Below are 13,840 nucleotides of genomic sequence, written 5' to 3'. Positions count from 1 at the left end.
TGAGCCTCAGGTCTGGACCAGCAGAAACACATCAGATTCACTCAGTGTTGCCAACTCAGTTTCAGGGAGGAAGGTTGATTTGTTGCTAAATGCCGTCGTGATGTTCATTGCACGACGCGAAATTGTCACTACATCAAATTTCAGCAAAAAAATGATTTTATATATGTTCATTTAGATTTGTTCGTAAAATAATATAAATGTATAATATTAAAATTAGTGCTGTCATCCAAAATAAAAGTTTTTGTTTGCATAATATATGTGTTCTGTGTATATTTATTATGTATATATAAAGATACACGCATACAGTACATATTTTGAAAATATGTTGTACGTCTATATTTATATTCATATAATGTATATTATAAATAAATATATTTAATATATAAAAATAACATTTTTCTGAAATATATATACATGCATAAAAAATATACGCAGCACACACACATGTATTATGTAAACAAAACGATTAATCGTTTGACAGCACTAATTAAATACATTGAATTATTGAAAATGTTTTTTTTTTTATTACCCGGTAAACAAATAAAATTCTGAACAATAATACTTTTAAGCAGTGTATTAGTAGTTAGTTAGTGTGCTACACTCTAAGAAAAGTCTGTAAAAATAGGGCACAATCTATTATGTTAATATGAAGGAATTTTCCGTATTGATTTTTCACAGGTTTTAATCTGCATTTTTAATTTCGCATTGTGTTTTGTGTTTTGGGGTTAGAGGCTTACAAAAGCTTATAATAGATAACAGATAATGTCCTGGAAAATTACTAGTACCTTTTGTAGTTTTAGATATTTTTCTTACAGTGTACTAACTGATCACTACTAACAAGGTGTATCATTAATGAACAATTATTCAATATTATTATTATTATTATTAATTAAAAAAATGGCGAATAGCAACTAACTTAATTCAAGTGATATGTGTACTGCCAGGCGTTTTTGGTTTCCTCCTTTTGAGTAATTTGAGTCACTTATCAAAAGTTGCCAAATAAAATGTAAAAATAGCTAAATTTGTTGCTAAGTGCTTTTGGAAGAAAAAGTTGCGAAGGTAGTCTGAAAAGTTGCTAAATTTAGCTTTACTAAGTTGGCAACACTGGATTCACTGTTGCTTTTGAAAGTCTTTCTGGCATAAACACTGCCATCTAGTGTAGCAGTCTGCACCTCCATTTAACTCATAAAACTACTGTGTTGTATTTCTAAGGCTTTAAATGATCGACATGATCAAACTCTGCTGATAAACCTGTTTCACACACAATCGCAGTAATATTTCCAGACACTTGATTCTCCATCAATCATTTTTTAGTCTCAAATCTGATCATCAGGATCTTCTGAGGAGCGTTTATTTCTTCATCTCTCAGTCAGCATTGGATGATATGTTTAGATCATTTCAATCTCATCTTAGTAAGATGTATTATTGGAGATATAGAGCGAAGACTGATATTTAGATCATTTTATGTCAGTATCTGCTGCACTGTTTTAAACATCTCACTGATTTACATCACAAGCAGCAGAATTTCATCATATCAGCATATCATTCATATTTTTGCTCAGTTTGAGTCTCTGAATCAAATTGAGCTGTTTTTTCCTTCATATTCTCACTGTATCAGCCATAAAAGCCTGATGATCAAATATGATGCTTAATAAAAACACATATGCACGCTTTTTTTTTTTAAATTGTAAAATATTTTGTCTGATGGTTCAATAAACTGTTATGTTTCATATGTCAGGCTTTACATAGAGACAGGCAGGACTTCGAGTTATGATCAGTTTTTACTGTAATGATGTGTTTTCTAACGTTTCGTCTCAGAATATGCCGAGTTCCTCCACTGTAAGGGGAAGAAGTTCACGGACTTCGATGAGGTGCGTCAGGAGATCGAGGGGGAGACGGATCGAGTCACGGGACAGAATAAAGGCATTTCTCCCGTGCCCATCAACCTGCGCGTCTACTCGCCCAACGGTCAGATTAATATTCATTAGCGAAGCTCCACCCCCTCGCTCTCACAGACGTCTCAGTTTCAGTGTAAAAAAGAAAGAGTTGAAAAAAAACGTAAAAACAAAAAATAAGGCAACATTGAGTTCTCAATAGTTTTTTAGTTCTTAGTTTAGCCGATGTAAATTAGTAATGATCTGTTGTGGCCGAGCGCTCGTGACTGTGTGTTGTGTGCGCAGTGCTGAACCTGACTCTGGTGGATCTGCCGGGAATGACTAAAGTGCCGGTGGGAGATCAGCCCGCAGACATCGAGCACCAGATCAAAGAAATGCTGATGCAGTTTGTGACCAAAGACAACTGCCTGCTGCTGGCCGTGTCGCCCGCCAACTCCGACCTCGCCAACTCCGACGCCCTGAAGATCGCCAAAGAAGTCGACCCGCAGGGTGCGCGTCATCTGTAACACATTACAGTCCTTTCAGCTGCTTGCACACATTTTCAAAACTTCACACACAAATCCAAGAATTGCACACAAAATGCAAAATGCCTCACATCTCTTGCAAAATAAGGCACTGCATTCAAAATATTCAAACAAACAAAAAACATATTGTCAAATATATTTTTAAATACATTACAAAATTTTTAAAAATGGCCAAAAAATATATTTGCTAAAATATGTTACAAAATATATTTACGCAAATATATTTTCTACTATTTTTTGTATATTTTTGGAAATATATGTTAAATGTGTGTATATATATATATATATATATATATATATATATATTTTTTTTTTTTTACATTTAAAAATATAGATTTGCCCTCTATATATTGCAGTCCTAGAAAATGCATTCACATATTGAAGAAAAACTTGATGTGTGAACATATAACACATTTTATTAAGCTTCAGCAAGGAACATAATTTAAAATGCTCCAAAAATGTAATATTGCAATATGGAAAAATATTAAACATTATTAAATCATTATAAATCTATTTTTGATCTCTAGTAGGCCATCCACATTTGTATTTAGCTTAAATGTAGCTACTGTAAGACTGGAAATTTATTAAAATACATTTAGAAACATATTTTGGTATATGAAGATTGAAACTAAATGCATCTTCTATTTCAAAAATACATTTAAATGAACTTCGCTGTTTGCAACATATATTTAGCATATATTTCATGTATAATTATTTTTTGAGCACCATCATATTAATTAGCAGGGTATCTGAAGGTTTTATTACAGTAAATTCAAGGTGTTTTAAGACCAAATGAAGAAAATCTAAGAAAAAAATTGAATGGAAAACAAAAAGTCAATATGGTCTCTAAATGTAAAATTTGAAAATACCGCTTATATATAACTTCTACTGCACCTTCTGATGTTCTTCCTCAGTATTTTTGTCTTGTTTTCCAGGGCAAGTATCTAAAGATACTTTTACAAAATGACTTAAAATAAAAAGTCTTGTTTTCTGAGAAACTGTTTGTGTCTGTTTAGAAACTGTTTATCTGTCTATAGTCAGAAAAATCAACTTAATTCAAAGGGAAAACTAGTTTTCTTTCCCTATTGACAGATATTTGTTCTTGTTTTAAGCATAAACTTTAATTTTGTTGAATTTATCAGAAAACAAGAGAAATTCATATCTTCATTTTGCATCTCTAAATTTATCTTGATTTAAGGATGTTTAGATATTTGTACTGGAAAACAAGATACAATTTTTTTGCAGTGTAAACAATATTTAATGCCATTACTTTATGAATTTAAGACTTTCAGCTCTGCTGTAAGACCCTTTTAAGGTCTTCATTTGTGGAAGGGCTCTTTAAGACCCACAGAAACCTTGATCAGCACAAAACATATATAAAACAAAGCGGATGCAGCTAAAGGTGCTGTTTGCAGACCGGTCACAGGTCAAACCGTGCTTGTGCTCTCATGCGTTGTGTGTTTGCGTGTGCGAGCAGGTCAGCGGACGATCGGTGTGATCACTAAACTCGATCTAATGGATGAAGGGACCGACGCTCGGGATATCCTGGAGAACAAGCTGCTGCCGCTGCGGAGAGGTGAGGATCTTCATGAAAACATGCTAATAATTAATCCAGCTGTGACCTCAATGCCCTCAAAATCCCATTTCTTCAACTCACACATACTTCACAACCATTTCTGTTGCTTTGTTTTATGCTGAACAACTGTGCAGCCACTTATTTTCCTCATTCATCAGCAATGAATTATTTTAATTATATTTAATTTATAAGAATAATTTTAAGTTATTTTCATTTAAATTAAATAAAAAAAAAAAAAAGTTCTGATTGGATGTCCTAAAAAACAATTTTACATTCATATTTCAATAATTTAACAACCAATTTGCATGTTCATGATTCTCTAATGTTGGATAATATTCACGTGACATGCAGGTAAACAAATAAAATATATATTTTTTATTTAGATTTTCTAAAATTACTTATTTAAACTATTACATACAGTATTTTTGATTTAATTAACAAATTTGATTTATATATTTTAGCAAAAATATTTAAATAATAAAACAAAATGTATTTTAAAAATGAAATTCACTTGTTTTTTAGATTTATAAAAATATTTTTATTAGTGCGTCAAGCGATTAATCGCATCCAAAGTAAGTTTTTGTTTACATAATATGTGTGTGTACTGTGTTTATTTATTATGTATATATAAATACACACACATGCAGTATATATTTTGAAAGTAACTTAATTTATTTACATGTATATATTTATATTCATATAATTTATATTATATATATATATATATATATATATATATATATATATATATTTAATATATAAACATGACCTATTTTTCTTAAATATATACATGCATGTGTGTGTATTTATACATACATAATAAATATAAACAGTACACACACACATATATTATGTAAACAAAAACTTTTATTTTGGATGCGATTAATCGTTTGACAGCACTAATATTTAAATATAAAATAAATTATATGAATATAAATATATAGATGTACATATTTTCAAAATATATACTGTATGTGTGTGTATCTTTATATATACATAATAAATATACACAGTACACACATATATTATATAAACAAAAACGTTTACTTTGGATGCGATTAATCGCGATTAATCGTTTGACAGCACTAATTTTTACTTTTTTTCCCCACTGTTTTTTTGTCTTCTGTGCCTTTTAGGAAAATTTAAAAGTCTAGATTTGATTAAAAAAAACAATAGAAACTGCAGCTACTAGTAACTTTGTACTCATACTAGTAACCATGTTATTTTGGTTTACTATGGTAAAGTGTGCGCAGCTTTAAGCAGGTAATACTGGAGTAGTTCCATCAGCGATCAAACTTCATCTCTCTGTTTCCCTCTAGTGGAGTAACGTCTGTGTTTCTCACCGCTGCAGCGGAAAGACAGAATCAGAGAGAGAAAAAAACATTGTCTTCATTTCTTTGACACATCTGGAAAAAACGTTGCTTTCTTTCTTTGCTGGGCAATAAAGGATATTTATGGGAAAGTCTGTGCTGCAGTGTGCTGACGTAGAGGTTTTCCACTCGCTGCTCACGTCCACACTTCAGGTTTTCCCATCAAACGTGTCTTCAGCCTCCCTCGCCGCGGTCCGCTCGTGTAATACAGCCAACGTGAAAACCGCAAACACACTTGAGACGGATCCTGGCTTTCTCGAGCGACGTCACTGGAATGAGAGATTGGAGCGTTTAACCTTTTAATCCACACGTTTCTTTCTTCTTCATTCTCTTTTTATATTTGCACCTCACTCCCAAAGCAAAAAAATCATGTCATGTAACTCACAAATCACAAATGTGACCCTGCAGCACAGAAGCAGTCATAAGCAGCACAGCTATATTTATAGCAATAGCCAACAATACATTGTATGGGTCAAAATTATACATTTTTCTTTTATACCAAAAATCATTAGGATATTATGTTCCATGAAGATATTTTGTAAATTTATCAAAATGTAACTTTTGATTAGTAATATGCATTGCTAAGGACTTATTTTAGGCAACTTTAAAGGCGATTTTCTCAATATTTAGATTTTTTTGCACCCTCAGATTTTCAAATAGTTGTATCTCAGCCAAATATTGTCCGATCCTAACAAACCATACATCAATGGAAAGCGCATTTATTGTATGTATGTATAAATCTCAATTTCAAAAATGAACCCTTATGACTGGTTTTGTGCTCCAGGGTCACAAATGAGTTTCTTTGATTGTTTACCGTACTCATAATAAAGCCTGCAATCAGAGATCTCAGCATGAACTCCGACATAATTATACCGAGATCAAATGATCTGATCTGAAGTCATCTAACGCTGCTGTGTTTGTCTGGCTGCAGGGTACATCGGTGTGGTGAACCGCAGTCAGAAAGACATCGACGGGAAGAAGGACATTAACGCTGCTATGGCGGCGGAGAGGAAGTTTTTTCTGTCTCATGCCAGTTACAGACACCTGGCGGACCGCATGGGAACGCCGTTCCTGCAGAAAACCCTCAACCAGGTGAGACCTACAGTCTACAGACCCACAAACTCTCTGTTTGGTTTGTTTCGGCCACATACACACAGCCGAGTTTTGAGAATAACAGCTGAACTGCAGCACCTTCAGGATAAAGCTGTGGGGGCGGAGTGAGGAAACACCAAGCTCATGAATATTAATTACTACTGTAGGAATGAACCGTCAAGCTTCAATGTCATTGTCTTTCCTTTTTATCTCTGTTTTCTCTTCTCTGTTCTGCAGCAACTGACCAATCACATCCGTGACACGCTCCCCGGGCTGCGTGTTAAACTGCAGAGCCAGCTGCTGTCCATCGAGAAGGAAGTGGAGGAATACAAGAACTTCCGTCCAGACGATCCGTCCCGGAAGACCAAAGCCCTGCTGCAGTCAGTCAACCACATTCACCGTCTCTGAACGAATGAATGAGGCTCAGAGACAGAACTACAGATGAGGAATGCTCAGTGTCTGTATTGTTGGTTTCAGGATGGTGCAGCAGTTCTCGGTGGATTTCGAGAAGCGTATCGAGGGCTCTGGAGATCAGATAGACACGTATGAGCTGTCCGGAGGAGCCAGAATCAATCGCATCTTCCACGAGCGATTCCCCTTCGAGCTGGTGAAGGTGCGAGAGCACATGTGCACTTCTCACAGATAGTGTTTCTCCACTCAACATTCACATTAATCTCATGCTAGGACACGATAAATGCATATACACATTAAAGAATTATGTGTCTGAGGCTTTGCATTTACACCAGCCCACCTGAGTCCCGATGTACAGTCACAAAACAGTGAAATATTATTACAATTAAAAAAGCTGTTTTCTATATGGATATCTGTTCAACTGTACAGATTATACTGATTATTATCAATGTTGAAAACAGTTAAAAAATAAGAAATTAACACTTTTATTCATCAAGGAGGCATTACGTTAAATGAATGAGATCAAAAGTGCCAATAAAGACATGTGTAATGTTACAAAAGATCTCTATTTTAAATAAATGCTGTTCTTTTGAACTTTCTATTCATCTGTGAATCCTGAAAAATAAAATGTAACAGTTTCCACAAAAATATTGTGCAGCACAACTGTTTTCAACATTGATAATAATCAGAAATGTTTCTTGAGCAGCAAATCAGTATATTAGAATGATTTCTGAAGATCATGTGACGCTGAAGACTGCAGTAATGATGCTGAAAATACAGCTGCGCATCACAGAAATAAATTACAGTTTAACACATATTCACATAGAAAACAGCTGTTTTACATTATAATAATATTTCACAATTTTTACTGTATTTTTGATCAAATAAATGAAGCCTTGGTGAGCAGAAGAGACATAAAAAATTGAATTATTCGTAAATTGTGACTGGTATTGTTTAGTCTGTCTCCTGCAGAGTGAAGAGAAAGCTATCTTTAGGAGTCGTCAGACTGATCTGTGAGTCTCTGAGTCTCTGTATCGTTCAGCAGCAGCAGTAACACATGAGTCACGGCGCAGGATTGCGTCTCCCTCGGGCCTCAGCGCAGACTGTATGAGTAAAACATTCCGCCTTCCTGTGGCCTGGAAAACACACACACACACACACACACACACACACACACACGCACGCACACACGCACGCACGCACGCACGCACACAATAAATCACTGTCTGCAGCAGCCAACAGGAAGTAGTTGATCCACAGATCTGTTTGAGGTTTCTGTAGCTTATGAATATCACTACTTTCAGTCATGAGTTCTGCTCATTTATGGAGTTTTATCTCTCTATGTAATATTATTCTCTGTTATGTTTCCAGTATGCTGGCTTTGTGATGCAAACAGTCTCTCATGCTGTTTCGTAATGTGATGCTAAAACATCTCAGGCCAAAATCGAAACAATAAATCTGCATTATGCCATTATTTTTATGCCAGTAAAGTACATGCAACCTCCAATTCCTTATTACTGTAATGGGAAAATAAATCATTCTCAATAGTTCACTGTTGTGCCAAAATACCACTGTTTTTCTACCTAATAGATTTTTATTACTATAATAATTATCACTGTAATTATTTTATTATACTATTTTATATATATATATATATATATATGTAATTAATTACACAATAAAAAAACAAAAAGGTTGCATTTATTTGATGAAAATACAGCAAAAAATAATATTATAAAATATTATTACAATTTAAAGGAACTATTTTCAATGTAATATATTTCAATATATTAAAATATTTCATATTACTGTATTCTTTATCAAATAAGAAATATTCTTTTAAGAATATTTTAAAGAAATCATATTCTTATAACTTCTATAATATATTAATATTATTATATATTACAACAGACTATAATATTATATTATTAATGTAGTATAAAATAGCTTTTCCCACATTTCAGTGGGCTGCTAATAATTGAGGAGGGATGAAATACGGAAATAAATCACAATGCACAACAACAGGCTCGATTTTCTTCCTTTCTTTTGAGTTTTTAGTGAAATATTGTGCTCTGAAAACGAGGTTCTAGATTGCTGGTTTATTTGGTTATTATTTGTGTTGTGTGTCCTCAGATGGAGTTTGACGAGAAGGAGCTGCGCAAGGAGATCAGCTACGCCATCAAGAACATCCACGGCATCAGGCACGTCTGTCCTTCAGTGTTATGTGTGCTGCTCGTGATATACGTCACACATCTGACCACAAACGCCTCCGAGTCTCTGTGTGAGGGCATCTCATCTGATCAGAGGACGTGTTTGTGATTAGATCGGTGACCGTCCGCCTCGAATGAACTGCGTCTCTCGTCTTTAGGCCATGAAGCGTGATGTTTGGGCTTCAGTGACTAATCAGGCTTTAGTCTTGATAATTATTGCCATCTGGCTAATTAATGATCCTCCATTTATCCAACAGATTATATCTCAGAAGTTGAAGAATTTTCACTCAGAATTTGCTAGTAAATTTCACTAAAAATAGAAAGAAATGGCAAGTAACTCGTCAAATTAAACTTGAAATTCTGAAGTAGGAAAACTGAAATAGTATTTTCATGAAAAAACCCACTCCAATAATCAGTTTTATTTACAAAAAATCATTTTCATGTTTAATTCAGTGTTTTACTTTACATTTCTTTATAATTTATTACTATTAATTATAGTTTTCTTTGTAATTGGAATTTACTAGCATTATTTTGATTGAAAATTGTTTCTGAATGTTTACATTTAGAATTTTATTGCACTTTTTAATTTAATGAATTTTGTTTTGATGCAAAGAAAACCAGCAACTTTACAATAAGGTCCCATTAGTAAATATTATATTAAACAAGTTGTAAGTAACATTAACTCCGATTAATAAACTAAATGAATAAATAAAAAGTATTATTTTAAAATTTTTGCATTTTTAGTTAATGTTAATTAATGCAAAGTGTAAAGTGTTACCAGTTTTTGTTGCATATTATTTTGTTTGCATCAAAACCAAATGCATTAAATTCTAAAAAAACAACAACAACCACATGGTTACACTTTATTTTAAGGTGTCTTTGTTACAATGTAATTATACATTTAAGTAACGAGTAATATTAACTAACTACATGCACTTACTTATGTTTAGGATTAGGGTTTGGCTTAGGGGTACTTGCATGTAATTATGCATAATTAATTGTTATTATTTTAGTAAGTACATGTAACGCGTAACAAGGACACCTTAAAATAAAGTGTTACCAAAAACATTACGTTTTTCAATTTTCGCTAAATGAACTCCAATGTTTTAGTTGTTTTGATATTTCAGGCATCTTGACAGTTCAATAATGAAACTCAACTTAATTAGATATGCTTAAATGTGAACCATATTTAAATAATTTCATTACTTAACATGCTAAACTAATAATACGACACACATTAAGACCCTTTCCGTCTTTCTTTCCACCCAATTTCTCCTTTCTACTGCTGCTGTTCTCATTTCAGCTTTAGTTTTGTTGATATATTGAGCTTCAGTGATAATTAAATGATTACACTGAACTTAATTTGATACATTTAAAAACCTTAAACATATTTAAACGTGTTAAACGTAACAGTTGAGTGCAGCTTCAGCAGGACGTTTGGAGCCATTATTTCAGTTCTTCATTCTTTTCTTATAGTATTTCTTTTGGATTAACACTCTTCTTTCCGCCCAATTTCTCCTTTTCTTTCTCTCCTCCGCCTGTCGTTCTTTCCTGTCCGTTCTCTCCGACGGGCAGAACTGGGCTCTTCACGCCGGACATGGCCTTTGAGACCATTGTGAAAAGGCAGATTGGGAAGATTAAAGAGCCGTGCCAGAAATGTGTGGACATGGTCATTTCTGAGCTAGTCAATACCGTTAGACAGTGTACCAAGAAGGTAAAGGCCTGCTGGAGGCTTGGACCCAAACCAGTGCTGTGAGCCTCCTCTGACAGGGGTCTGTGTGTGTTTGTGTGCCTGCGGCTGTGGACAGAGGGATTCTGGGTAGAATGGCAGCATTAGCTTTCTGTATGGAGGGCCGCGGACGCTGAGGCTTCTCCGCTAGATGAGCGAAGTTCATAGTTTGATTTCTGTTGGATTCAGATGATTTTGCTCCAGGCTGGGTTATGCTGGTAAATAAATCTGTGACATTTACAGCTGTGGTTGCCAGAACTTTACTGTAAAATAAAGATTTTACAATTTTACAGATTGAACTTAAATTTACAGTATAAAATCATTAACTGTAATCATTTTAATCTGTTTTTTATCTTTATAACAGACTATCATACACAAAAAAAAAACATCATGATTTTACTTTCACTCAGAAATTGCTGGTAAATTTGACACAAAGAACACAAAGAAACAGCAAGTAACACATTGAATTAAATGTAAAATTTAAAGTAGAAAGTCTGAAACAGTATTTTCTTGTAAAACATAACTCCAAAGAAATCTTTTTTATTTACACATTCAAAAAATAATAATTAAGTTTTAGTCATTTTCATGTTTTTACACATTTCTTCTACAACCCGAATTCCGGAAATGTTTTAGTCATTTCTATGTATATTTGTAATGTCTTTAATATTCTTTTACATTTTTTTTTTTTTTTTTTACAATCCATGACACTAAAATAATGCAATAAACCTAAACTTAAAATCATACAGTAAAATGTATCATAAAACCCAAATGTACACAGTAAAAAAAATGATTTTTCAAAGTTTTAAATAGAACAAAGATTACTGGAGTACATTTTACAAGAAAACACTATTTTAAAACAATTTTTACTATTTCGAGATTTTGTTGTGTGGTGTGTTATTTGTTTTTTCCCGTGAAATTTACAGTTTGTGTTACACCAATTCTGGGAATGTCCATTTATGGGTTTTCATTGTAAATTACAAGAAGACTTTTTTTTGTACATGCAACTTTTAGATTATAATTAATTTCAATATTAATACAGATGCTGCTTCCATTCTATCCAACATATTTTCTCGAGTTTTGAGATCTTTCCAACATGACTTGAACGCACCATCATCATTGTTAACAAATGAACAGGTTTTTACCATAGCATTTTTACAGTAGTTACGGTTATAATAGCATTCATTTTTACAGCATAACTCCCCAGAGCAAAGCGATGCACATCAGCATCCAAAAGCCAAAGGTAATATCTTCTTCTCATGAAGGATGTGTTCCTCTAGCAGACCTCAGCGTCCTGAGCGCTCTGTTTTTTAGAGGCAGAAGTTTCGAGCAAGGCTGAGATGCGGCTGACGGCAGTCTGCGCTCCCGTGAGTGTGATTCGATGAATAAATGCATTGCAGAAGAACAATACAAGAAGCTCTGGGACTGCCTTCGGTTCGCACAGCTGTGTTCTGGAAGCTTCTGTCGATGGGTCGAGCCGCTGTCGAATGGCTTGAGGAGAAACCAAATGTCTCACTTGCCTTCTCTTTCCTCTGTGCTGTCTGTCTGTCTGTCTGTCTGTCATTCTTCCACCTGTATGGATCCTCTCTCTTCTTCCTCCTCTCTTCCTCTTGCTCTTCCTCCATGACTTCCTCTACAGGACGGGCCTGTTCACCCCCGACCTGGCCTTCGAGGCCATAGTGAAAAAGCAGATCCAAAAGCTAAACGGGCCGTGCCTGAAATGTATAGATATGGTTGTGAGCGAACTCACCTCCACCATTCGCAAATGTAGTGAGAAGGTAAAGCGGAACGAAGCTCTGTTCGTCCTCGTCTATCTGTAACGTACGGATAGACCGATGGCTGGACTTTACACGATCTGTGGTTGTCAGTGTAGGTGAAGTAGGTGGCAATGCTTTTAGGGTCGTTTATATAGTTAAAGAAATAATGCACAGAAAAAAAGACCATTTTGTCATCCTGTACTCACCCTCGTGTCGCTCTTTATTCAAACATTAAAGGTGTGTAAATGATGACAAAATTGTCATTTTTGTGTGAAACGTCGCTGTCGTCGTTACGATTTGAGCTTCAGTGCTGCTTCATCATCATCATCATCGTCATCTTCATCATCATGCATCATCTTTACATTCTGGCCACTCGCTGCGTTTATCCGTTCTCCTCATTCTGTCTGTGTAGTGCAGTGCATTGTGGGATTGTGCTGATACTGTGACATCTTTCCTGTGAAGTTTAGACGTTTATTTGATTTTGTGTAATTGAGGATCAGCTGAGTGTTTATCAGCTGCTGAAACAGCATCAGATTCAGATTTGAAGAAGAAGGACAGCGGACTCATCAATATTTGCCTCTTAAGTTATATTTCTCGTACATACTTTCACGTTTTAGAATCTGTCCATATGTTGTTTTAATGTGTTGTTTAGTAGTATATATTAATATTTTGAATTTAATTTTGTGATGTGGATTTGAAATGCTTTCTGCTATTTAGCTTTAATTTACTTTTATTAAGTTTAGCTTAAACTTATTTTAAGTTTGTTGCCAAGGCATAATTTTCTAAAGTTTTTGTTGCTAATTTAAAGATTATAAATTATATTTTAATTTCAGCTTTATTTATTGTTTTAATTTTAGTTAGCAAATACAACGCTGATGTGCACACTTTACATACAAGTGCTAACGAGATCAGGCGTGGATCAGACTTAAATCAGAGCTTCAGGACAGCGTCTGTGTCTGTATTCTCAGGTTCAGTAACGAGATTAGTGTGCATCTCAAAACATGTCCAGGTCATATTTAACCTGAATTTTTGTTGTTGTTGTTTTTGCATAAAAATGGCATCAAAAGGCCATTTTTTTCATTGTTTCATTTTTGATGGCAAATTCTGATTTGAGAGAAAGTGTGCCATTGGTTGTCAGCGTTCTGTGATTTCCTATAAACTGTTGAAGATCAAATAACATTACACCGAACTCCTAGGGATCTAGTCATATTCTCTTCTCAGATTTGGCTCATGTAAATGCAGAATAAATCTTGTTTGTGCAAAAACTAGGATTCATCCA

The 13,840-nt window shown here is 34.3% G+C and overlaps 1 protein-coding gene across 1 annotated transcript in view; it reads left to right on the top strand.

The window, feature by feature from the left end:
• The window catches only part of dnm1a (dynamin 1a), a 79,966-nt gene that overhangs the window by 26,266 nt on the left and 39,860 nt on the right, over positions 1-13,840 (top strand). The window contains exons 3-10 of the mRNA XM_058775565.1: positions 1,819-1,968; positions 2,181-2,384; positions 3,897-3,995; positions 6,297-6,457; positions 6,695-6,837; positions 6,935-7,070; positions 9,002-9,069; positions 10,654-10,792. Of these exons, the coding sequence (XP_058631548.1) occupies positions 1,819-1,968; positions 2,181-2,384; positions 3,897-3,995; positions 6,297-6,457; positions 6,695-6,837; positions 6,935-7,070; positions 9,002-9,069; positions 10,654-10,792 (1,100 nt within the window). The remainder of the gene's footprint in view (positions 1-1,818; positions 1,969-2,180; positions 2,385-3,896; positions 3,996-6,296; positions 6,458-6,694; positions 6,838-6,934; positions 7,071-9,001; positions 9,070-10,653; positions 10,793-13,840) is intronic.

Source organism: Onychostoma macrolepis, chromosome 05, assembly GCF_012432095.1.
Source record: "Onychostoma macrolepis isolate SWU-2019 chromosome 05, ASM1243209v1, whole genome shotgun sequence".
NCBI lineage: Eukaryota > Metazoa > Chordata > Actinopteri > Cypriniformes > Cyprinidae > Onychostoma > Onychostoma macrolepis.
The sequence above is the reverse complement of the archived record's forward strand: the minus strand, read 5'-3'. Positions and strand labels throughout refer to the sequence as shown.